At 46.3% G+C, this 25,868-nt stretch overlaps 1 protein-coding gene across 1 annotated transcript; it reads right to left on the reverse strand.

Annotated features, from left to right (window-relative positions):
• Positions 1–4,569: 4,569 nt before the first annotated feature.
• Positions 4,570–22,252, reverse strand: LOC308664161 (uncharacterized protein). Its single transcript, XM_081321181.1, has 5 exons — positions 21,982–22,252; positions 14,274–14,392; positions 12,296–12,421; positions 7,602–8,732; positions 4,570–5,683 (listed from the first exon to the last, which is right to left on the reverse strand). Exons 3-5 carry the CDS (start codon positions 12,390–12,392, stop codon positions 4,968–4,970), a joined length of 1,944 nt encoding a protein of 647 aa, XP_081177307.1. The 5' UTR covers positions 12,393–12,421; positions 14,274–14,392; positions 21,982–22,252; the 3' UTR covers positions 4,570–4,967.
• Between the last annotated feature and the right edge of the window lie 3,616 nt (positions 22,253–25,868).

Here is a 25,868-nt window from a genome sequence, read left to right on the forward strand (position 1 = left end):
GGGCAGGCGCCAGAAACTGGATTCATCTGCAGCCTAAGCACCAATGTGTGAAGGCTTCCTCCGATGGGGCAATACCTGGTTTGGCCCAATTCAACTCATAGTACCCGATTGAGTCCCCTTTTGTCAAAAATACCTTATCTGGTCAACGTATAATACAGGTAGTCCTCAACTTGCAATCACACGTGAGCCCAGAATTTATGTCGCTAAGTGAGACATTTGTTAAGTAAGTTTTGCTCCATTTTATGACCTTTCTTGCCACAGTTGTTAAGTGAATCACTGCAGTTGTTAATAACACGGTTAAGTGAGTCTGGTTTTCCCATTGACTGCTCCTCAGCTCACAAAAGGGGATCATATGACCCCGAAACGTGGCAACCGTCATGAGTCAGTTATGAGCTCTGAATTTTGATCATGATGCTGCAATGATTGTGTGAGTGTGAAAAATGGTCGGTAAGTCACTTTTTTTTCAGTGACATGACTGAATGGTCACTAAATGAACTGTTGTAAGTTGAGAACTATCTGCATCTGATTTCGTCCCATTCAATTTATAATACCTGATTTATGTACATACATATGTATATACATCATATACCCGATATATTGTATTTTGATATAGTGTTTTATATTTTTAGCTGTAAACTGTCCAGTCATTCTGTGAGTGAAACGGACAGTATCTTAATTTGAAAACAAATTTACTTGAGGTCACTTTTATATTACCCGATTTGGTCCAATTCAGTTTTTAATATCTGACTTGATCCAATTTAATTTTAAAATAACTGACATGGTTAATTATACGCAGTTGACTGAAAGCCCGACTCAAGTTTGGAGTGTGCAATAGTTGTAGGAAAGGCAAATACAATACAGCCGTAGGCGGAGTTGACAGAACCAAAGCTTTAACTTATAGGAATAATTCACTGTATTTTGCAATGACCCAAGTTGGTGACAAGACTTACCTGCCCATGGCTGATTTCAGAAAAAAAAAACACCCTACATTTAGCCCTGGGAGAAAAGGAAATACTCAGACTGGTAAATCAAAAGAAACCATATAATACTAGAAAAAAGAAATCGCACATCAACTTTCTGTTGTCATTACAAAAACAACATGGAAGTATCTCAAAGTCAAATGTCTGAGCTCAACTCCCAAGACTTTACCATTTGTTTTAGCACTAGTCATTCACACCATGGAATACTATAATAAAAGTCATCCAAATGAATCCCAAGAGGCAGAATTTCATTTTTTCTTGATATGTCTTGACTGCTTTCACATATTGCAGGTGTGTCTAACTTTCCTATAGATCCTTCTGTTAACTCAATTTTCTGCATTCCCATGACCCACCCATGACAAATGAGATGGATTTCCTACAACTCGCCAAGCCAAAAGGCACTTTGCCCCATTTGTTTCTTAAGTGTGTCATAATTGGTCAGTCACTTTCTCACCTGAGGGTGAAGATAGTCACTCATACAAAACAGATAAAACTCAGGCTTCCAATGAATGTAGACCAGAAAACTGGATACTTCTGACCCAACAGAAAGCAGAACCTTAAAAAAATCTTAGGAGTGCTCATTTTTATACAGCTATTTCATGTGTAGATATATACAGATATATGGATATCCAATTTTAGTTGAATAGGATTTGCACCTCACAGTATCTGTCGGGATTCACTGTATAAATGGGGTATAGCAGGGGTCTCCAACCTTGGCAACTTTTAAGACTTGGGGACTTCAAATTACAGAATTTCTCGGCCAACCATGCCCAATTAAAATGCAGACTTTTGGGATATAGCATCCTCCCCTTGGTCTGACTTTGGGGTCCAATGTCATACTGTAGATCGGGGGTCCCCAACCTGTGGGCTGTGGTCCGGTAGCAGGCGGTGGACTGCTGGCCACCGGGCTGCGGGACAGTCTGGCACACACACCCCCACTCATGCTAACGCCGTGGCTGTGGGACACAAAAACAGGACGCCACACTGTGCAGTGCAAAAATGGGCCACTGCCACGCCTTGGGGCACAAACACAGGACGCCGCACCTCGGGGTGCAAAAACAGGCCAATGCCATACCTCAGAGTGCGATAACGCACCACAGGGCACAGAACCGCAGAAGAACGGGGCAGAGCTAGCGAATATCACGCAAGCACTAGCCCCACCCCGTTTGCATCACACGCATGCTCGCGGCCCCGTGCATGCACGTGCACGTACAATGTTCCCCCACCCTTTCTTTCCGGTCCGCCGCCTGAGAAAGGTTGGGGAACTCTGCTGTAGATCACATTGTGACTGGGTTGTAAACTGAAGGCATATACTGGTCCAGTTTCTGATTTCTTTCAGATGAACAATGCTGTGCTTCTATTAGATGGTCCTAATAAAGGAGAATCTTTGTAGCTCAGGGTTGACATGAGGGATCCTTGGTGCTCTCTGAGCTTGCTTGTTTTCTTGCAGACGTTTCATTACTCAAACTAGGTAACATTGTCAGTGCTCACTAGCACCAATAAGGATCACTAGCACTGATAAAGTTACCTAGTTTGGGTAATGAAACGTCTGCAAGAAAACAAGCAAGCTCAGAGAACACCAAGGACCTCTCATGGTTAGATGGCCTAGTACCAGGGGTAGCCAACCTCGGCTCTTTTATGACTCGTGGCTGTCTCAGGAATTCTGGGAGTTGAAGTCCACGAGTCATAAAAGAGCCCAGGTTAGCTACCCCTGGATGTTTCTATCTGAATATAGATCTTTATAACATTCATATTTTTTAGGTGAAATATTAACATACATTGCCAGTCCATGTTTGTTATGCCATATACACTAAACTATTTTTCAGGCTTTAAGTTAAAAAAACCCCTACTCTACTAATGAATATACAAATGCAACACAGCAATATTCCCAAAATTGAAAGATGCACGACTTGGGAATTATTCAGTCCTGCAATTCAAGTTCCCTTCCCTTAATGGCTGTTACAAGACGGAGATTGAAGTCCAGCCTCACTTCCATGGAGTTGAAAAACCTCCAAGGAGTTTCCAGCACATAGAAAGAAAACTAGTGGGAACGGGTGCTTTCAGCAATTTTCCAATCCAAAATGTGTAAAATTGCACAGAAGCACAATTCCTTGGGAAGAAATTCCATTCTTCTCCAACAGCAAACGTATAGAGGAACATAACAGGAAAAGAGCAGTGACATCTACCATTTTACTCATATGGATGGATTGTTGATCCCTTCATTTAAAAAAATGGTGTTTTAAAAACGTTTTTCATTGGAAATTGCCTTTTTGTAGCATCAGTTCAGATACTCAACACTTTTAAATATCCAGTGAGGCATTGCACTTAGGAAGGGGCAAGATTAATAGACCCTGCTGGGCGAGAAAAAAGATTTTTTTTTTTAAAAAAGCAATCAATTCAGGCTATTTTGATAATGCTCAATCTTCTCAAGACTGGTTAGGGCAGGGATCTTCAAACGTGGCCCTTTTATAACTTGTGGACTTCAACTCCCAGAATTCCTCAGCCAGTGTGCCTGGCTGAGGAATTCTGGGAGTTGAAGTCCACAAGTCATAAAAGGGCCAAGTTTGAAGACCCCTGGGTTAGGGCATTTTTAGCTGATGCTAGCTGATAAAACTTTGTACACAAAGAGTGAATAATGCTGATCTCTAGAATGACACAGCATTGCAATTACAGGTAGTCCATGACATACAACAGTTCATATAGTGATCATTCAAAGTTACAGTAGCACTGAAAAAAGTGATGTAACAATTTTTCAGTCATGACCTTTGAAGCATCCCCAGGATGCTGTGATCAAAATTCAGTTCATACTTATGACCGTTGCTGTGTCCCAAAGTCATGTGACCCCCTTTTGGGACCTTCTGACAAGCAAAGTTAATGGGGAACCCAGTTTCACTTAACAACCGGGTTAGCAACTGCAGTGACTCACTTAACAACTGTGGCAAGAAAGGTCACAAAATGGGACAAAACTCACTTAACAAATGTTTCACTTAACAACAGAAATTTGGGGCTCAGTTGTGGTCATAAATCGAGGACCTACCTGTGTGCACTTTGGGGGAGAAGCAGTGTGTAAAACTGCATTTGTCGAAACAGAAAATGTATTTTTCACTTGCTTCAAAATTTAAAACAGTGTACAGGTATTCCTTGACTTCTCATCGTAATGGAGCCTGCCCATTATTGACGTAAGTTGTGGCGGTCTTAAAGTGGGACAATATACGACTGACCCCGTTTTTACTACTTTTATGGCGGTTGTTAAGTGAAGCCCCATGGTCAGTAAACAAATGCCATGTTAGTTAAGCTAACCCCACTGTTCACTACGAGATGCCTTTGTCCAAAACCGGAAGAACTATTTTCAGCGCAAACACCACAAATTGTTGTCAAGCAACTGCCACACACTGCAAATGAGGGCAGGTTGTCGAGTGCCTGAAATGCGGTCATGTGGGGCCAGCTGTCAGAACTTGTGGAACCGGGTTGTTAAGCACCTTTTGGGGGGTTCCACCAGAGCTTTAAAACGGTTGCTAAGCGACTGACTGTAAGTCAAGGACTGTGTGTAGTCTCTGGCAGCAAAAACAACAAGCAGCCTTGTGGCATCTTAAAAACTAACAAATTTATTATGGCATAAGCTGGCTGTGCCGTCTAGTAAATATTGGGCATTGTATACAGTGCTAGAAAAAAAAAGCAGGTTTAACAGAGCTTTGTAAACAAGAATAAGGTGCAGAAAATAGCACCATTTTTTTCTCTCTCAAGTAACGTAACAGAAGAAACCTTGAACGATTGTATAGGAGTAAATGGAAGTACTGAGGTAACCTTGTCAACGTTCGAGAAGGCTTGGTGATCTGCTGTGTTGACAAGAGGAACAATGCAGCAACTCAAGTGTTCTGTGAAGACCAACCTTCTTCAGCGTGGTGCCCTCCGGCTGAGAATTCTGGGAGTTGTGGTCCCAACACCATGGGGAGGGAGCACCAAATTGGGGAAGGGCTCTTCGGACTATTATCGGCTACTGCTATTGGAGTCTGCCCCACCAGGAGACTCTTCCTCGTTTCCAGGCTGGCTTCTTAGGGAGGGGGGAGTCTTCTCTGACTCCATGGGGATGGGGGGCGAAGGTGCTGGTATAGGGCTCGTGCACACGGAGGTCCCACGGGTCCCATCGGCGGGAAGGGAAGTGGGGAGGGAGGGCTGGGGAGCCGACACGCGAGCGTTTAGCGAATCGGCAATGTTCTCCAACAGAGTTGTCTGCCTCTCCAGGGCCACCGTGTAGCTCTCCATGCACCTCTGGAAGGCAGCATCCGAATCGCGCATAGCGGCGGCCATGGTTTGGCTGGAGACCCGGATGCTTTTTGCAATGTGCTTGGCGCACCACACGGCAACTTTGCGATCGTCAACCCGCCGCTGCGACTCTTTGCTGTCGAGCTCGTACAAAGCCTCGCGGATGTTCTCCCCCGTTTCTCGGGTGGCGTTAATTAGCTCCTTCGCCAGCTGGACTCGCTCAATTTTCCTCTTGTTCCTGAACCGGGCGGTTCTCTGCGCACTGGTCAGCGGAGCGTCGTCTCCCAGACCTCTAGCAGGCGGAAGACGGTCGATTGGCGGCCCTACGCTACCCTCAAAGCTGGCGTTCAGATCCTTCCGTCCAATGTTGCCCAAAGGAGCACAGATGATGTCAGAATTGTCAAGTGCTTCCCCTTCCTGCTCCTGAATGAGACTTTCAGCTGAGGAAGAGGAGAGAGGAGAATGTCAGGGTCCAGCCCAACAATATCACTATATTAACACCACTTACTTACTTACTTACTTACTTACTTATTTATTTATTTATACATTTATATCCCGCCCTTCTCCGAAGACTCAGGGCGGCTTACAATCTAAGCACAAATCAAATGTGCTTAGCAACAGCCTTCATTCTATGTATATGCCTGCTTATTAGGGCTTTCGCCCCCCACAAGCGGCATTATTACAAAGTCAGCTTATTGCCCCCAACAATCTGGGTCCTCATTTTACCTACCTCGGAAGGATGGAAGGCTGAGTCAACCTTGAGCCTGGTGGGATGCGAACCTGCACTAATTGCAGGCAGCTGGTGTTACTTAAGGAGGCATTAGCCCACTGCTCCACCAAGGCTCTTAGACTTATATACCGCTTCACAGTGCTTTTACACTCCTATCTAAGCGGTTTTATAGAGTCAGCATATCGCCCGCCCACCCCCACCCCCCAAAAACAAAAAAAACAACAACTGGGGTCCTCATTTGATCGACCTCAGAAGGATGGAAGGCTGAGTTAACCTTGAGCCAGTCAGGCTTGAACTCCTGGCTTTCGGCATTGAATTAGCCTGCAGTACCGCATTCTCGCCACTGGGCCACCGTGGCTCTTAAAAGAAACAGAACTGACAGTGCTCAAGCAACTGGCTCACATTTATGGCTGTTTGCTGTGTCCTGTGGTCACATGACTGCATTTTACGATAGTTCGGCCAAAACTGGCATTTAGCATCATAGCAATATGGCAATAGCACTTAGACTTATATACCACTTCACAGTGCTTTACAGCCCTCTCTAGGCGATTTACAGTGTCAGCATATTGTCCCCCAAGGCCAAGTCAACCTTAGTCGGTCACGATCAAACTCCTGGCAGTGGGCAGAATTGGCCTGCAATACTGCATTCTAACCACTGCGCCGCCAGGGCTTTACACAAAGAGCAGCATGTGCAGTGCTTGGAATTCTTGGGCTCTTCACCAGAAAAGATGGCTAAAAATCCAGTAACTACATGAATTTGGGTTGGAAAAGCTGTGGCTGGCATTGAAGCCACATTTGCACCAGAGGATGAGACACCAAGGTACAACAGGCTAACATGAGCACTAGTCCTGCCTTAGGCACCTTTGGGCTGGCCCCTCTCTTCCAGCCTTAGGAAGAAAGTGGCATGGCAAACCTTCTGAAACTGTCTCCAAGAGGGCTGAAGGGATTTGTGTAGGCAGTTGCGTAGGCAGAGAAGAGCTGGAGTGGCATAGTGGTGAGATTGCACTATTGCAGGCTAATTCACTGCTGACTGCCAGGAGTTCGATTCTGACGAGGCTCAAGAATGACTCAGCCTTCCATTATTTCCAGGTTGGTAAAATGAGGACCCAGATTGTCGGGGGCAATATTCTGACTCTGTAAACTGCTTAGAGATGGCTGTAAAGCACTGCAAAGCAGTATATAGCTCTAAGTGCTACTGCTGTTGCTTTCGCCAAGAGTAATTAGCCAAAGACTAATTCAAAGGCCTTCAAAACAAACAAACACCACCGTCCAGCCTTACAGAATGGGAGCACTCTTGCAACGTATGGATTTTAGCTTTGCTCAAGAATTCTCCTGAGATTTGCTGGGAGTATGAAACAAGAGACTTAATTTTCCCACTTTTAGAAGGAAAAAGCTCCAATGTTAAAACTTTATCCTTAATGAGGAACTGATTTTTAACAGCTGGAAAAAAGAGGAAAAAGACTGACAAACCAAGTGGAAAATAATTACAGACTCTAAAAGCTAAATCCGGAGTGTTGTCTAGTGCTTAGACCCGGGACCACACTTCAAGAGAATACAAACTTAGAAGAAATAAGTTAGGGTAGCACACAATAATCCCAGTATCGATGGCCAACTCAAAGGGTTCTTACCTGTAGATAAAGCCCTGGATAGTGGATGTTCATGTTTTGGTCTTTCCTGGTCATGGTTGCTCTCTTCCACCCCACCAAAGGAGGAGAATCGGTCTCCAAAACATTGTAGTAAATCCACGGGCAAGTCATCCACCCCTTCGGTCTCATCATACGGTTCTTCCGAATACTCTGAAAGCACGTCTGGGTCAAGACGGGTGCCAGTTGCCTCGGGAGGGTCACTGTCATCCACAAGTTCTCTTTCAAACTTGGCATCAAACTCTAATTCAGGATCATGAGCCGTTTCCTCCTCCTCCTGCTTGACCTCCTCGCACATGGATGACGTGACCGTGATGCCATTCTCATCGATCACGCGCACCTCCATGGGGAGGTGGCTTCCTTGGAGAACCGAGCACATCGAGTTGGGCGGGTCGTCTCCCTCCGGCGACTGTTCCTCGATTTTTGGAGTGACGACTGCCAGTTGGTTGGGGGCAGGCCACGGAGAGGAATGCCCCCTGTGTTTTTGCATAGCCAAACTCCGGTTGGGCTGCAAAAGGGGCCGGTGGCAGTGAGTGGGAGACACCGTCCCAGCCTGGAGAAGGCGAGGCTGCTTTTGAGGAGGCTGCTGCAAGTGGGATTTGCTTTGGCCGGCTGCCCCAGCAGACCTCAGCCCCGGCGGACTAATTAAAGATGGCCTGGCAAGCAAAGCCGCCTGCCCAGATGTGCCTGGAGCCGGTGAGGAAGCTTGCCTGGACCACTGGCCCTTATCGCCACTGTTTGAAGGGTGCTTGGCGTCCCTCCGGCTAAGGAGGATGGTGGCCAGCTTGTCATAGAAGGGCATGGTCCGCACTTCGCCAGCCCCGGGGCATTTGTTGTGAGTGGTGACCTCCTTAAATTTCTTCTTCAGCGCGTTCATCTTCTCACGGCACTGGCGAGCTGAGCGGTTGAAGCCTCGCAAGCCCATTTCGTTGGAGAGCCAGTTGAAGACCACCTCGTTGTGATAAGTGTTCTGGAGTTCGTTCTGGACCTCCGGGCTGATCCAGAGGTCGACAAAGAGCCCGATCTCTTCTTTGCTCCAAAACTTGGCCCTTTGCCTCTGCGACTCCTGAGTGTCTTTTGCAACTGCAGGGTAATTTGGCAACAGGGGCGTCCGGCCTGCCACAGGAACACAAATGCAGATATTGTGGTTATTATTATTATAGTAAAGCTTCAGAAGCGTTAGAAGACTCTGAATAAGGTAAAGGTAAAGGTTCCCCCACACATGCGTGCCGTTTCCGACTCTAGGGGCCGGTGCTCATCTCCGTTTCAAAGCCGAAGAGCCAGCGTTTGTCCAAGGACGTCTCTGTGGTCATGTGGCCAGCATGACTAGATGCCAAAGGCGCACGGAACGCTGTTACCTTCCCACCGTAGTGGTCCCTATTTTTCTACTTGCATTTTTACGTGCTTTCGAACTGCTAGGTGGGCAGAAGCTGGGACGAGTAACAGGCGCTCACTCTGCTACGTGGCACTTGGGATTCGACCCGTCAAACTGCCGACCTTCTGATCGACAAGCTCAGCGTCCTAACCCACTGAGCCACCGCGTCCCAGACTCTGAATACACCCAACCTATTTTTAGTTTGGATGCCAACTCACATTTAATCAAAAGCTCTTTTGCTACCATCAGATTTTCCTTCATATAAATGATACAATTTATAAATGATGAAAATGACATATTTAATGGTAGCACCCCCCACCACCACCACCCAGTCTGTTAAATCAATATTTTGCTACATGTGAAGTACTTTCTCAACTGCCATTTGGGATAAATTGTCTAAGACAGGGGTAGGCAACCTCGGCTCTTTTATGACTCATGGACTTCAACTCCTAGAATTCCTGAGTCAGCTATGCTGACTCAGGAATTCTGGGAGTTGAAGTCCATGAGTCATAAAAGAGCCGAGGTTGCCTACCCCTGGTCTAGGACAAAGGTTGGTTTTTCTTTTTTTGTATCGCATCCCTTTCCTCCAAGGACCTCATGCTAACATTCAGTTTTCTGTTCCCCCCAAAGCCCGGACATCAGTGTTTCACAATTTTAGCAGTGTTAAGATGTGTGGACTTCACTTCCCAGAATTCCACAGCCAGCATACTACCTAAGGCAGGGGTCCCCAACCCCCGGTCCGTGGACCGCTACTGGGCCGCGGCATGCCAACAACCGGTCCGCACAAAGAACCAAAGCCCCATTCACGGGATGCAGGCAGCACACAAAACCACGTACCCTCCAGTCCATGGAAAAAAACCCTCTCTCCACGTAACCGGTCCCTGGTGCCCAAAAGATTAGGGACCTCTGAAACTAGGAAAATGCGAGAGTTGACGTCCACACATCTTAACATTGCTAAAATTAAGAAACATTGCTAGACGCTGTGAGAAAATTTGCTAATTGTCTCCCAGGAAACTGATGGATGAATGAGGATCAAAAACCCAGGAAGAAAACTCTACTGCCAAGGAAAATCAGAAATTATGAATAACCCCCTTCAGGTGGGACTTGTCCCATGAAGTGCTTTGTTTCTGCTGGCAGCTCTCAACCGGGGGGGGGGGGGGAGCACTAGGCTGACCTTGTCTGAACTCAGAAGCTATGCAGGGTCTGGCCTTGTCAGTATATGGAGGGAAAATCCAGAACTATAGACTAGTCTAGAAAACTGGGGGTCGGGGAACAGTGCTGAGAAAACAGGACAAGAGGAGACAAGTCTATGAAACTGCCAGAAACTGGACATGACTTGAAGGAAAGCTCAGGTGAAGCCAATATAACAGAAGAAGCTGCGTCAATTTCTGATTGATGCCAGTCAGGATTCAGAAGTCAATTCCAAAACCTGGTTTGAACAAACCATTTAAATTAAACGCAACATGTAAATTACAAAATACCACAAGGCCATTAGACAATCTCAGAAGATCCTCTCTTGTATCACCAGCAGAGGAACCCAGTGCAAAGTCCCCTACTAGCATCTCAAAAGTTTGGGAAGGCTTGTGTGGGAAGACAGAAGGCCCAAACTGAAGAAAACAGATCCTGCAGATAATTCCGTTCTTTGGGATAAAGACCTAAATGCAATTTCTGTCTCAGGGATTCTGATCTAGAGTTAAGGAAGCCATAGTCCTCCAGAATGTGGAGGCTCTGTTCTCATCCTTCCTGACAAGCATTCTGGAAGAAACCAGAACGTTCTAAGACAAGTTTCTGAACCTTGGCAATGTTAAGATGGTGGACTTCAACTCCCACCATTCTCCAGCTGAAGAATTCTAGGAGCTGAAGTCCACTCATCTTAATATTGGGGTGGTGCCCTGACTCAGTGGTTAAGACTCTGGGCTTCTCAGCTAGAAAGCTGGGTGTCCGGGTTCGAGACCTAAGCGCCACAAGATAGGGTGTGCTCCCTTCCTCACCCCAGCTCCTGCCAACCTAGCAGTTTGAAAGCATGCACGTGAGTAGATAAATAGGTACTTCAATGGGAAAGTAATAGCACTCTGTGATGTCATGCTGGCCACAAGACTGCAGAAGTATCTTCGGGCAGTGCTGGGTCAATGGCCTTGAAACAGAGATGAGCGCTGAGCCCTATAGTTTGCAACGACTAGCGGAGTAAAACCTACAGGGGACTCTTTTAATATTGCCAAGGTTGAAAAACACCACACTAAGAGGAGTTAATCCTTGAGTCTTATCTTAATAGTGCCCTATTTGTACTCCTGGGAGTATAACACCATACCCCTCATGCAACACTATACCCGGCTTTCGGGGCCAATCACATTGTGCAGACTATTTCCTAAGATTATGCATGCAGGTAGGGATGTACAGGTAGTCCTCAGCTTACAACAATTCATTTAGTGGCCGTTCAAAGTTACAACGGCAGTGAAAAATGCGACCTGCGACCGTTTTTCACAGTTACGATCTCTGCAGCTTCCCCACGATCAGGTGATCAAAATTCAGAGGCTTGGCAACCGATTCATATTTATGACCGTTGCTGTGTCCCAAGGTCATGTGATCCCCTTTTGCGACCTTCTGTCGAGCAAAGTCAAAATGGAGGAGCCAGATTTACTTAACAACCGGGTGTCAACGCTGCTAACATTGAATGTTTTTGCATTGACAACAGATGGAAATGTAGTTTTTTCGCTTTCGCTTTTACGGCTAGATGATGCTGGGAGTGGGGGGGATGCGAATGAGAGTCCAGCTAGAGATAACAACACTAAAACGTAGGGTGAGAATCAAGGTTACTGAACTCAGAGCTGATAAAAGAACTGGAGAGCTGGAGAGGAAGCCCTCGCTTCAAGCTAATTGGGGAATGTGATTTATGACTGTTAATCGGAGGAGGGAATTGTGCTTTGATACTATGTGCCCAGGGAAGGGGAATTCAGTTTTTAGCTTCGATTACGTAAGTGCCGATGTTATGCTATTCAAATAAAAGATCCTTCAAGGTAAACAATGCCTTGAAGTTCTTTTGAAGAGTTTCACCTGTCGGAACCATGACACGGGATTACAAACTTATCAACTGCAGGGATTCACTTAAACTACTGTGGCAAGAAAGGTTGTAAAATGGGGCAAAATTCACTTCACAAAATTTCTCACCTAACAATAGAAAATTTGGGGCTCGATTCTGGTCATAAGTCGAGGACTACCTGTATAAAACAGCGGGTGGCACGGGGCAATTTTCATGCCAGAGGAGAAGAAGGAAAAGTTCCTTGTGTGGGGGACTATTGGTTCTTACCCAGCGCCATGACATTCTGATAGCTGTCCTGCATGGCTTCTTTTGGGAGGGGTCTTTGCGCCCGTTCAACAAAGTTCACTTTGCTTCTGAGAAACATATGACTGCATCATGGGACGACACAAAGCCCTGGAAATCAGGAGCGGGAGAAGAGTGGGGGGAGAAATGAGATCAATTCAAGATCTAACTCAAGGCAAGATGGATGATGGTTGGAATCACCATAAATGTTCTTCTATTCCAGGGATAGGCAACCCTGGTTCTTTTATGACTCGTGGACTTCAACTCCCAGAATTCCTGAGCCAACATGGCTCAGCTTGGAAACCTCTCCCTTTTCCCTAAGCAGGGCTGGCTCAGGAATTCTGGGAGTTGAAGTCCTCGAGTCAAAAAAGAGTCAAGGTTGCCTACCCCGTTCTATTCCATCTTTATTTATTTTTGATTATTTATTTATCATATTTAGGAACTACCCGTCTCCCTCATACAGACAGTACATCTAGTTATGAATATAATCACAATCAAGACCTGTATTAATCATTTCCCTCTGCTGTTAAATTAAAACATGTCACCTTGGGAACAACGTTGGGAAGTCTCTGTTGAATGGGTCACCTTCAAGGCCTTTGGAGCCTAAGACCATCCAACGCTATTCCGAAACTATCAACAACCAGAAAAACAAACAAAACCCATTGGAACTCTTGGCCCACATTATTTAAGATGTATAAAGATCTGACTGGTTCTATTTTCGCTAGCGAATGAATCAGCTAGCGTTTATTTATCCAGACGTATCGGTTTTAAATTGGCCATACAGCGAACTAAAGGGGCATAATATGAGATGTGAAATTGGACTATACAGGAATTGACCCATGAATCATGCCATAAACAAACAAACAAAGGTTTCTCACTTCTAGGAAACCATGGTAGGATAAACACTAAGAGAAGCAAAGTCTAGTTTAATATCCTATTTTTTTGTTCCCCAAAAGGGTGAAATACCATCCAACTCATTACAGTGGGTCAGGACTTCTCATAGGTTTCCCTCAGAGCAATTCTCCTTCAAACACTTCCTGGATTGACCATGTGACCTTGCAACATTGTGTGGTCATACGGGCATTCCACGAAGGGCCACAAAGCACCAGCTGCAGCTGAGAGCATGAAGGCCCTTTTGCTATGAACAGAAAGGAAGCGTCAGGAGCTTTGGCTGTACTCTCGATATCAGTGTTCCTTATCTTGGCAACTTTAAAATGTGTGGACTTCCATCTCCCAGAATTTCTCAACCAGCCGTGCTGGCTGGGGAATTCTGGGAGTTAAAAAGTCCACATTATCTTACGGTTGCTGGGGATGAGTAACACCGATCTATACATTCAAAGTAATAACCCACGGCACAAACACAAGTTACATTTGGATAAAATTCAAATATAAATCCAGCAGAGTACAAATCTGTATTCTGAAGAGAGGTGGAAAAATGAACGGCCTTTAGATCGCTCTACATATTCATTGCAGAGGTATATATATATATTTCTCATTAATATCTCATCAATACAAAAGCAGAAGGAGGAATAAAGCAAGGTGAAAAAAATTTCCCTACAAAACAATGGGGATTTAATCCTAGGAACATTTAACTTCAATCAGTCTGAACCATAAATTATGTTTTATGGGCTATCCCAAAGCAGGCAGAGCCAAGATCTGGTTTACAATGATAGTCCACGAGCTTTCAGGGGTGAAATAGTTGTTTTAAGCATCATATGTGACCCATTCTGCCACTTAAAGGTCTCACATTTGCATAAATGGGGAGGGGGAAGCCAACCCCATTGGACCCTCTTATGGTAGAAAGATCTGAGGGCCACTACAGATAAAAGTCATCCAATGGGCTGGGGTGGGTTGTTTGGGGTTTTTTTGCATCACTGTTTCATAAAATAAGCAACTCTGTGCTCAAAATCAAGGAAAGCTTAAGCAATCAATCCACAGCAGCTGTAATTTTATGCAAGCTTACTTAGAAATTTGCCCTTTTGGGGACACAGTGATTGAGGCACCGATACGGAAGTAGGTCCACACCAGGATTTAGGTCCTTCAGGAATAGGCTGTGCAAATCTTGTAAATCTGCTGATATTCCTAAAATTAAAAGAAGTAAAGAAAAAGTTATGAGTTGTTTATCTGAACTCACTAGAATTCTGCACACGAAAAGACCCTTGTTTTTCCCAGCACATATAAAAGCACCTCTATTCCATTTTTTCCTCCATCTTCGCCCTTAGCAAACTACAATCCTTTTGTCTATGAAGATTCTCAGCCATCAAGGTCATGGTTGTCCCTGAGGCGCTTTTTAGTGGACTTCCTTCGTTTTATCTTTGAAGACATTTCACTTCAGTTCTGAACTGAAGAAGCTTCTTGGATGAAAACCGAAATGTCTTCAAGAAAAAAACAACAAAGAAAGTCCACGCCTCTTGAAAAAGCCACCTTTTCTCCACACCTTTCTATATTTCTGCTTTTCAACGCACTACTTCTCCTACCCCCCCCGATCTCCGATTTATTTAGATTTTGTAATCCCACCTTTATTACTTTATAAGTAACACAAGGAGGCAGATATACCTAACATTCCTTCCTCTTATTTTCCTCTCAACAATAACTCTTGTGAGGTAAATTGGGTGGAAGGAATGGGACTGGCCCAAAGTCATTCAGTCAGCTTTCATGCCCAAAATGGGATTAGAACTCACCATCTCCTAGTGATTGGCCCAAAGTCACCCAGCTGAGTTTTCATGTCTAAGGCAGGAGGACTAGAAGTCACAGTCTCGCAGTTGGTGCTTTAAATACTAGATCAAACTGGCTCTCTGATCATTTGGCCATCCCTAGAAATCTAGAACCACAAATATTTATTATTCGTGTTTGGAATGGTTTTGTTTGCATTCTGCAGAAATAAATGGAATAGCTCCAATTTCTCTGAAGCATCAGCAGACAAAGAAAAAGTAGCCGTTGATCTACCGGCTCAAGTTTGATTAAAATCAAACAAGAGCTTGCAAGCAGACAAGGGAGCACAATGCTCTGTTCCTTTCTGTCTCAAGCAAAAACTAATCAGGTGTCAGAAAAAAGAAGTCACTCACAGCCTAGTTAAAAATGTAAACTCATGCACAAAGAACACCGGAACTCCAGAGTCTATCAGCTCTTGGCGTAAACAGTTTCTTCAGATGGGGACTGAGTTTCCATAGCATGCCAAGCCACATTGTGACTTGTTCAGCTTCAGAACAATGCAGTGTGTGAAGCCACCCATTGTTCTTTGTAAACTGTGGTCCATGGCTTCACACTCCAGGTCAACCAGTCCACCATGGCCTGTTCAACAAACTAGAGGTTAAACGGGTAGAACAGTGTATAAGAGAGTTTTCCTCCCTTCAAAATATTACTCCCTGCTCCTATATCTAGATGCAAATAATCCCTTGCCAGATTGGTTTTCTGTTTCTTTTCCCTAAAAGGTAAAGGTAAAGGTTCCCCCGCACATGCGTGCTAGTCGTTTCCGACTCTTAAGGGCCGGTGCTCATCTCCGTTTCAAAGCCGAAGAGCCAGCGCTTGTCCGAGGACGTCTCCGTGGTCATGTGGCCGGCATGACTAGATGCCAAAGGCGCACGGAACGTTGTTACCTTCCCACCGTAGTGGTCCCTATTTTTCTACTTGCATTTTTACGTGCTTTCGAACTGCTAGGTTGGCAGAAGCTGGGACGAGTAACAGGCGCTCACTCTGTTCCGCGGCACTTGGGATTTGACCCGCCAAACTGCCGACCTTCTGATCGACAAGCTCAGTGTCCTAACCCACTGAGCCACCACGTCCCTTTCTTTTCCCTACAACGTGGGAAAAATCTGGAAACAAGCAGGGGAACCATCCCATAGCTGTGGCTGATTGGAGTTGTGGTCCAATACACGTGGAGAGCACTAGGTTGGGGGAGAGTTCTTTTAAAGAAAAGGGCCTGTCCAGGCAGTAGATGATAATCCATATTTATCCTTTTTTTCATCAGCCCTTAGGAATCATAGCTTGCAATATTCAGGGGTTTCTTGGAAATGATCCAAAGACACAGATCACTCCTTAACCCGCGAGACCGTTTAGTCACTTTTATATACCAAAATTAAATCTGATCAGCTGGTCCCAGAAATGAGAGTTGATTTCAATGTTTCTGAAGCTTGGCAACTTTAAAATGTGTGGACTTCAATGCCCAGAATTTCCAGCACGCTGGCAGAGGAACTCTGTGGAGTTGGAAGTCCACCCACCTTAAAGTCGTCAAGGTTGAGATACAGAGGCTTAGTCTGTCCTTTTAATAGCAGTCATGAGGCAAACTCAAGCTAAGCATCTCAAGTAAGCCAAAATGGAACTGAGAAGACGCTTCTCAAAATCCTACACAACGTATTCAATTAAACTACACACATGGCTTTGAAATAATAGAAAATACTTGTAGCTGGGGTTTTAGATTTTGGCACTGGTTGGCTCTCCCAGCTTGTTTCAATATAGTTCCTGAACCAATCAGCTGCTCAGAATTTAAATATAGCTCCAAACGAACAACCCAATCGCACGACTAACGGACCACACCAGCACACAGGACATTTAAAAGCTGAGGAGAACAGGACGAGAAAATCCTGCTGATGATGTCACCTAGTCTGGTAACGAAACGCTCAGAAACTATATGGAAACAAGCTTGGAGAGTACACAGGTAGTTATTTCAGTAGAAAGCAATCTCCGTAGCACAGGGCTGAAATGTGCGGAGATGGCGGTGCTGAGCTTGGTTGTGTTTGCAGACATTTCATTACGCAACTAGGTAACATAATCTGTGCAAGTGTGGGGTTTACTCCCTACTGATATACCAGTAGCTTGCTCTGCCAATAGACCTCGATTTACAACTGTAATGGAACCTGCCCATCATAGTTGTAGGTTGCAATGGTAGTACACTGGGTCACCTATGTCAGAGGTCCCCAAATTGTGGACTACAGCTTACTGGACACCAGGCTGTGTGTGTGGCTGGGCGGTGCGCGTGTGTGCACATGCACGCCCAGTCCACTCGCACGAGAGTTCGCAGCTCCAATCGTGCGAGTGCCATGGGCATTTGTGGTCCTACTCGTGTGAGCGTCATGGGTGTTTGTGGCCCCGTCGCAGGCGTTCATGGCCCCACAAAACCATCCCTTCTTCCCCCCCCCCCAGCTCCAGGCCACCAACCCCGAATGGTTGGGGAACTCTGACCTACGTGACCCACCTAATTTTATGACCTTTTTTGTAGCAGTTGCTAAGTGAACCAATGATCTGCTATGGACCAGTTTTGCTGAAAACCTTCCTAAAATGTGGTCACGTGACCATAGGGCGCTGCAAACAGCTATAAATGCAGGCCCAAAATGACCATGCGGGAATGGAGGTTGGAACTTCAGAACTGGAGTGCAGCTACCCTGAGAAGGTCCATCATAGCTTCAGATGGTCACTAAGCAACTTGTCATAAGCTGAAGACCCTCCATATTAGTGGAGGTATGGTATTCTCCTTGGTAGATACTTGATTAGGATACTGTTGTCGTTGTTTTTTAATTTCTGCTCCAGTTTTCTGTTTCAAGAAAAGAACAATACTCAAGGAACTACCAAGGAGAAAACCAGGCCTCCCCCGCACAACGCAAACAGGCACTGTATATAAACAGGGAGGAAATCCCGCACTCATTAGCTCTAATGTTGTTACCTAGCTGGCTAATGAAATGTCTGCAAGCAAAACATACAGGTCAGAGAGCACTAAGGACTCCACATGCAAGCTTTTTCCACCAGCCAACACGTAAGTAGAACCAACAAGTGCATCCACAAGGTGTCTGTTTCAACAACTCAGATCTTTAAAGGAAAAATAAATAAATAGCAATTTCAATCTTCTGGTTTCACTAGTATACCTGCAATTAATTCTACCACTGGTTCCTCTAGTTTTCCCACTGGAAAACTCCAGAACACCCCCCCCCTGTCTCCAGCCCCTCCCTCCCCTTCCCTTCTTTAGAGCAGGATCACTTTCTCTGGGCTTTGAAGGGGGGCTTCATTCAGAAATAGAAGAAACTTTTCTGCATGTCTCTTATAGAGGGAACATCCACTAAGCACCTTGGGCCATTAACTAGCAATTTCCTTTACAAAGGAATGGCTGAGAATACTATCCAAAGAAAGATAATCTCTTATGCTAGCACCCCATCACACCCAGGGTGATGTGCCAACCTTCCCATAGGTGATTAGAAGATTCCCTCAAGCCTTTCCTAAAATCATAGGACTGTGACATTGGAAAAGATTGCTAAGGATCATTTAGTCCATCCCTTTACAATACACCTACATCCTCCCCCCCCAAACAACACTTACATCATTGAACTTGTTCTGATCAACTTTCAGAAAAATTCCAAGTGCTTTGTATGCTGTAATTTAATGTGGCTGGTTATGTAGCTCCATACTCTAATAGCTCCTAAGTGTATTGGTAATTATAAGTCACCCTGTAAACATAGAAAGCAATTTATTTCCTGATTACACCCAGCTGACCTTGTCTGGGCTCAGAACTAAGCAGGGCTAGGCCTGCTACTATTAGTGTACTTAGACCTTGGGGAATCTCACAGCTATAGGCTAGGTGAGGGGTAGGATTTCCAAATGTGCTCCCCCTTATAGTGAGAAGCATCTGTGAAAAAATTGAAAGATTGAACAGAATGGTATCTTTTTCCATTTCTTCCCGTGTCACCATCGTCTCTGACAAAAGCAAAATATCTAATCCAGCGTTTCCCCAACCTTTCTGGCACCAGGAACGGGTTTCGTGGAAGACAATTTTCCATGGAATGGGGATGGTTTTGGATTTGCTTGCTTGCTGTTCCTAACAGGCCATCATGGCCTGGTACCGGTCCATGGCCCACAGGTTGGGGACCCCTAATCTAATCAATCAACTATGACAAAGGGAGGCTTGGAATTGTAGCCCCATCATATTCAAAACAAGTGAAGTTGGGGAAGGCTTTTTTATATAGTCAAACATGCGAAATACGGGTAGTCCTCCACTTACAGCCATTCATTTAGTGATCATTCGAAGTTGCAACAGCACTAAAAAAAAGTGAGTTGTGACAGTCTTTCACACTTACAACCTATAGCAGCATCCCCATGGTCATGTGATCAAAATTCGGACACTTGATAACTAGGTCATATTTATGATGGCCGCAGTGTCCCAGGATCATGTGATCACTTTTTGTGATCTTCTGACAAGCAAAGTCAATGAGGAAGCCAGATTCACTTCACAACTGTGTTACTAACTTAACTGTAGTGATTCCTTTAACAACTGTGGCAAGAAAAATTGTAAAATGGGGGCAAGACTCACTTATCATAAATTTCGGGCTCCACTGCGGTCGTAAGTCAAGGACTATCTGTGATCAAGTTTATATAATTGTCCTAAGCAAGAGTACAGTTAAAATGTGATGCTCCAACGTATTTCTGGGGCATCACAACCATTAAGTGACACTGCCATTGGTATCACACGTAGTAGTGTGTCAAAACCAGGGTTTTGCTCCATGTGTGGCTCTTCCACCACGCACACATCTTTCTTTACACAGTGTATCAATGACCTCAGTACATACGCCTTTTGAATTAGTGCCCTACATTGTTTATGAAAGACCTACCATTCTGTGTGAACAAAACAAAACACACTGGCTGGAAAACCACGGTGTTAAGAAATCCTACTGAGCTCAATACTGCTTGCTTTTAAAACCGACTGCAGCCATCTATAAAAAAACCCACTGAATTCAACGGGAGCGCCTTGAGCTTTGGACAGAAATCCTAACCTTCGTGAAAGAATACCGTTACTTCCACCATATACGCCCCATGCAGGAAAGACTTGGTCTTTTCACTTTTTTGTTTAAAAAGCATTTCTGTGTCCATTACCTAGGCCAGGGGTAGGCAACCTTGGCTCTTTTATGACTCGTGGACTTGCAACTCCCAGAATTCCTGAGCCAGCATGGCTCAGCTTGGAAACCTCTCCCTTTTCCCTCAGCATGGCTGGCTGAGGAATTCTGGGAGTTGAAGTCCACGAGTCATAAAAGAGCCAAGGTTACCTACCCCAGACCTAGGCTAAGTAAATATCCTTCCAATTATCACAAACAGCACCATTCCAGGGAAAATCAATACTCGTACAGATCAAGTTAGCAGGGGAGGAGAGCAGATAGCGAAGGTGAACCTGCTGAGTCCAGAAATTGACCTAAGGAAAGCAAAGCAGGGACATTTTGGTAGTCACTGTTGGAAAAGGCTGCCAAATGTATATCGCACTATTAGGCCTGTTTACACTGAACGAAGTCCCAGGATTTCTATTTTTCCCCCTTTTTCCTGCAAAGAGACTCACTCCCCTGCAAGTAAGGAGAGGATGGCTGCTGGTGCAAAAATAAATAAATAAATAAAAAATCTTGGGCAGCACTCTCTAGTCCAGACATGTCAAACACAAGGCCCAGGGGCCGGATCCGGCCCGCCAAGTGGTTTCATGTGGCCCGCGAAGCCATTCTGGAAACAGTGAGGGAACGGCCCCCACTGCCTTGGCCTTGGCCCTGAGACCCTCCTTCTGCCAGAGATCCTCAGATCTGTCCCACTCCTGCCCGGGCCCCCATAGGCACCCTTGATGCGAACGATGTAGAGCTGGCCATGCCCACCCAGTAGGCCATACGCACTCTAGCCACGCCCATCCAGTAGGCCACGCCCACCCTGGCCATACCTACCCGGCCCCTTGAGGGTAACCGCAATGCTGATGCGGCCCTCAATGAAATTGAGTTTGACACCCCTGATCTAGTCAATTATGGACTATGGCAGGGGTAGGCAACCTCGGCTCTTTTACGACTCATGGACTTCAACTCTCAGGAATTCTGGGAATTGAAGTCCATGAGTCATAAAAGAGCCGAGGTTGCCTGCCTACCCCTGGACTATGTATGGGGTTGCATTTTTTTTTAAGGAAAAAAAAAAGCATGATTCCATGCTGCTAAAGTCAAGGTAAGATACCCAACCCAACAAATAAATAAAAAAGGAGACCTCCTCTTCCGGATCAGACAAAGGCCTACCTTATGCAGCATCCTGTTTGCCAATGCAGCCAACCAGATGCCTGTGAGAAAAAGCTTTCCAACACCAAACACGCCTGCAAAGCCTCCCTCCGCCTCGGGTTCCCCGACAACTGATCCTCATGGCAGCTTTTCTTTTTTTTTTATAAATTTTTTTTTAATCCAAGCACGCCTTAATTGTATCGCCACCCCCGGCTAAGGAGCAGCCGGTGGCCCAGCCGAGAGAGAGAGACGACAAAAGAGGCGACCTTCCTTCCCTCCGGAAAAGTTCTCTTCCAAAAGGAAAGTTGGGACCGCCAATCACTCCAAGGAGGATCTCCCCTCCTGGCGAGCAAGACCCGGGTTCCAGCGATCGTCTGCATGCACTCCGGGGAAACAAGAGCCGGAGCAAGACACGAAAGCAGCTGGGATTTTGTTGTTGTTGTTGTTGGGTTTGGTTTTAAGAAAGCAAGCAATGCCGGGCAGGAAGAAAAAAAAAAGAGGGGGAGCAAAAGCGGGAAAGAGGAGTCGGGAAGCCTAATCTCTCCCAGAAGCCGGACTCCAGCTCCCATCATCCCCAGCCCGAGCGGCTCGGGGAACGATGGGAGCTGGAGTCCGGCCCTTCCCGGAAGACGCCGGGTTTTGGAGAAGGCCGGGCGAGAAAGCTGGACAAAGAAACACCCTTACGAAGGAAGCGTCGGGAGAAGCCGGTGGCGGCTACGGAGTCCAGAGCTGCTCGGGGGGGGGGGAAGCTGGTCTCCAAGCGCCTTCCTCGTCTCCTCCCTAGCCGGGAGAGCTGCCGCTTCGGACCCCGAAATCCAGCGGGGAGGCACTTCCGCGCGCGGGGCCGGAGCCCGAGCTTCGGCCCCCCCTTCTCCGCCCTTCGCCCGCCAAGTCCGCCGCCGCCGCCGCCGCCGGGTCGCCCGCTCGCGGCACAAGGGAGCAAAGGCCTCAAAGTGCAACTCGCGAGAAGGTTGAGGACTCTTCTTCCTGCTCCTCCCCCCCCCCTCGGCGCGGGCCAATGAGAGCGGAGGAGAGCCGCCTCGCTGATTGGCCAGGCGATGAATGGGGCACGCAGGGGAGCGGGAAGTGTAGTTTTTTCTGGGTCAGAGAAAACTACAGCTCCCTAAAGACCTTGGGGTCGAATGGGAAGGCGCGAATTTACGTTCCCCGAAACCCCCCCCCCCCACCTCCCGGTTGCTGTTGGGTGGGTTTTTTCCCCCTCCCTATGTTGGGAGATAGCTTTTTTATTTTTAAAGGGGGAAAAAAAAAGAGAGAGAGAGATACGGGGGGGAATTCGGGTCCTTCTCTGCCTTCTAAGCTTCTTGTCCTCCAGAGCGGGTGCATCCCAATTCCCATCTGCCCCTGGGAGTTGCAGTTGCACGCATCTGGAGGAGAGAGAGAGAGGAGAGAGATACGGAGGGGGAGGAATTCGGGTCCTTCTCTGCCTTCTAAGCTTCTTGTCCTCCAGAGCGGGTGCATCCCAATTCCCATCTGCCCCTGGGAGTTGCAGTTGCACGCATCTGGAGGAGAGAGAGAGAGAGAGGAGAGAGATACGGAGGGGGAGGAATTCGGGTCCTTCTCTGCCTTCTAAGCTTCTTGTCCTCCAGAGCGGTTGCATCCCAATTCCCATCTGCCCCTGGGAGTTGCAGTTGCACGCATCTGGAGGGCGGCCGCTTGGGGAAGGTTCCGACAGGGGAGATCCCGAGATAGGTGCAGTCTGCGGGCGAAGGAGGAAAAGTTTGGGGGTGGAGTTGGGAATGCTGATGAAAAAAAAAAATTGCAACTTTGAAGGAGTCTCGGAAAGCCCCGTCCTAATTGCAACGTTTTCGAGTTTGAGGAATCCTTCAGTAAAGTTCCACACGCACCCCTCAATTCCAAATTAGAGGGAAAAGAACAATGGGTTAAAGCCACTTCGGCCTGTGGATTCTAAGACGGACTGCGGGAGTAGGTCGCAAAGGTGGACGGTGGTTCCTATATCCGGCGCAAAATCGTCGCGTTTTAAGTTAAATCCTCTCCTTCTCCGGCCAGGTTCAACCTGCTAAATGGCGAAAAACGCTGTTTTCCTCCAAAACCAATAATGCGGAGGAAGATACAGCTTCGCTCGTAGTTGTCAAGTCGAACGTTTGCTTTCGGTGTAACTTCAGTAGCCTACCCATCAAGGAACTGTATTTTTGACATTAGATGCATATCCCCACCCTCACCCAGGTCCACTTGGCTGGGGGCATCATGGAGGCTGGCTCCCCTATAATGTTTCAACTGCAGTGATTAAACATGCGTGGGATCGCTTGCACGTGGGACTCGTCGAGTAACGGGAGCAACCCGGGGATCATGGAAAAAGCGGCTGACGGCCGCTCTCCAACGATGCATTTTCCTATTTCCTCTCCTTTTACCAACGTAACGGGCCTAACGTGATGCGAAAGATACACATAACTCTTGACTTTTCCTAACTCTATGCTCGCAGGTGCTTCCAAGAGGAAGGAGAAACGCCGAGGAGGAGCGCTAGTGACACCTGCGGTTCGCAAGGCGACCCGCCAGCTCTGGAGCAGGGAAGGGAACCAAGGCCGGGGCAGGATACATTTCTGGGTAGGCAGGGGGCTCCTCTCGGCTGCAGATGTGCCCTTGCCCCTTGTTTAATGTGCTGGGTAGAATCAAGATCAAGCGAAGTACTAGTACCTCTTTATAAAGCCTGAGTAAGACCACATTTAGAATACAGATAGTCCTCGACTTACAACAGTTCACTTAGGGCCCGTTCAAAGTCACAGCGGCAGTGAAAAATGTGACTTCTGACCGTTTTTCATAGTCACAAGCTTTGCAGCATCCCCATGATCGCGCGACCAAAATTCAGTCGCTTGGCAACTGGTTCATATTTAAGACCTTTGCTGTGTCCAGGGATCATGCGGATCGCCTTTTGCGACCTTCTGAGAAGCAAAGGCAAGGGGGAAGCCAGAATTCACTTAACAACCAGGTTACTAACTTGTCAACTGCAGTGATTCACTTAACAACTGTGGCAAGGAAGGCGGTAAAATGGGGCAAAACTCACTTAACGACAGAAATTTGGGGCTCAATTGTCGTAAGTCAAGGAGTACCTGTAGTTGGTCACCTGACCAGTTTTGGTCACCATATTATAGAAAAGATGTTTCAGACTCTGGAAAGAATGCAGAAAAGAGCAACAAAGATGATTAGAGGGCTTCAGGCTAAAAGAGGAGTAGGCAACCTTGGCTCTTTTATGATTCGTGGACTTCAACTCCCAGAATTCCTGAGCCAGCCACACTGAGGGGAAAGGGAGAGGTTTCCAAGCTGAGCCATGCTGGCTCAGGAATTCTGGGAGTTGAAGTCCACGAGTCATAAAAGAGCCAAGGTTGCCTACCCTTGGGCTAAAACATAGGAGGAGGAATTGTTGATGTCCAGTCTAGTGAAAAGAAGGACTAGGGGTGACATGATAGCAGTTTTCCAATATTTGAGGGGCTGCCACAAAGAAGGTGGCGGGATGGGGTGGGGTGGTGTGGTGTCAACCTATTTTCCAAAGGACCAGAAGGCAAGGCAAGAAATCATGGATGAAAAGTAATCAAGGAGAGAAGCAACCTGGAATTAAGGAGAAATTTTCTATCAGTTAACCAGTGGAATGGCTTGCCTCCACAAGTGAGTGCTCCCATCATTCGAGGCTTTTAAGAAGATACTGTATGGCTACTTGTCTGGAATGGTGTAGGGCAGGGGTCTTCAAACTTGGCACTTTTATGACTTGTGGACCTCAACTCCCAGAATTCCTTAGCCAGGCTGAGGAACTCTGGGAGTTGAAGTCCACAAGTCATAAAAGGGCCAAGTTTGAAGACCTGTGGTATAGGGTCTCCTGTTTGAGCAGGGAGGTGGACTAGAAGACCTCCAAGATCCCTCCCAACTCTGTTATTCTGTTTCCATCCAAGGCAGAATTGAAAGTTGTGGTTTTTATCTATTTTTGTGCACATGATTGTTTTCCCCCGCCCCTTCTCTTTCATTCTATCTTTCTGAATGGGCTGTGAACTTGCCAGTTTTGCCCGAAGCAGTGTTTCTCAACATTACAACTTTAAGATGTGTGGATTTCAACTCCACATGCTGGGTGGGGAATTCTGGGAGCTGAAATCCATACATCTTGAAGATGCCAAGTTTGAGAAACACTGGCCTACAGGCCTTGGTACAAAACCACATGTGCAAAGAGAAGATAGGCACCTATGCAATTTACTGGAATTAAAAGAAGCAGAGCGGAATTCAGTAACGTTGCCAAAATTCATTCATTCTTCCTTTCTTCCTTCCTTCTTCTGTCTTTTTTCTTCTTTATTTTCTTTCTCTCACTTTCTTTTTTTCTTCCTTTCATAAATCACAGATATTTAATCTCCTTCCTAAATTGCTTGTTTACATTGGCTTTTCTATTTGTTCCAGTGTGTGGCTGCTCTTCTTGTTGCTACATATTTATGTAGCACCAAAACCTTTCAAAATGTAAGCTTATTCTGTGGGTGGTCCAGCCTCTGTGTGGACTGGAATGTGTCCCATTTGGGCACGACTAGGCCTTGCAGGCCAAAGTGTTTTGCCTGCCAATC

Source organism: Vipera berus (assembly GCF_964194415.1).
Source record: "Vipera berus genome assembly, chromosome: 2".
NCBI classification, from domain to species: Eukaryota; Metazoa; Chordata; class Lepidosauria; order Squamata; family Viperidae; genus Vipera; species Vipera berus.

What these genes read in the sequence shown, in the direction of transcription:
- LOC308664161 (XM_081321181.1), bottom strand. Translation starts at nt 12,392, where the DNA reads ATGTTTCTCAGAAGCAAAGTGAACTTTGTTGAACGGGCGCAAAGACCC. An exon ending in TCAGAATGTCATGGCGCTGG is followed by an intron (nt 8,733 to 12,295) that starts GTAAGAACCAAT and finishes TTCCTGTGGCAG; the next exon opens with GCCGGACGCCCCTGTTGCCA. An exon ending in ATCCAGGGCTTTATCTACAG is followed by an intron (nt 5,684 to 7,601) that starts GTAAGAACCCTT and finishes CCTCTTCCTCAG; the next exon opens with CTGAAAGTCTCATTCAGGAG.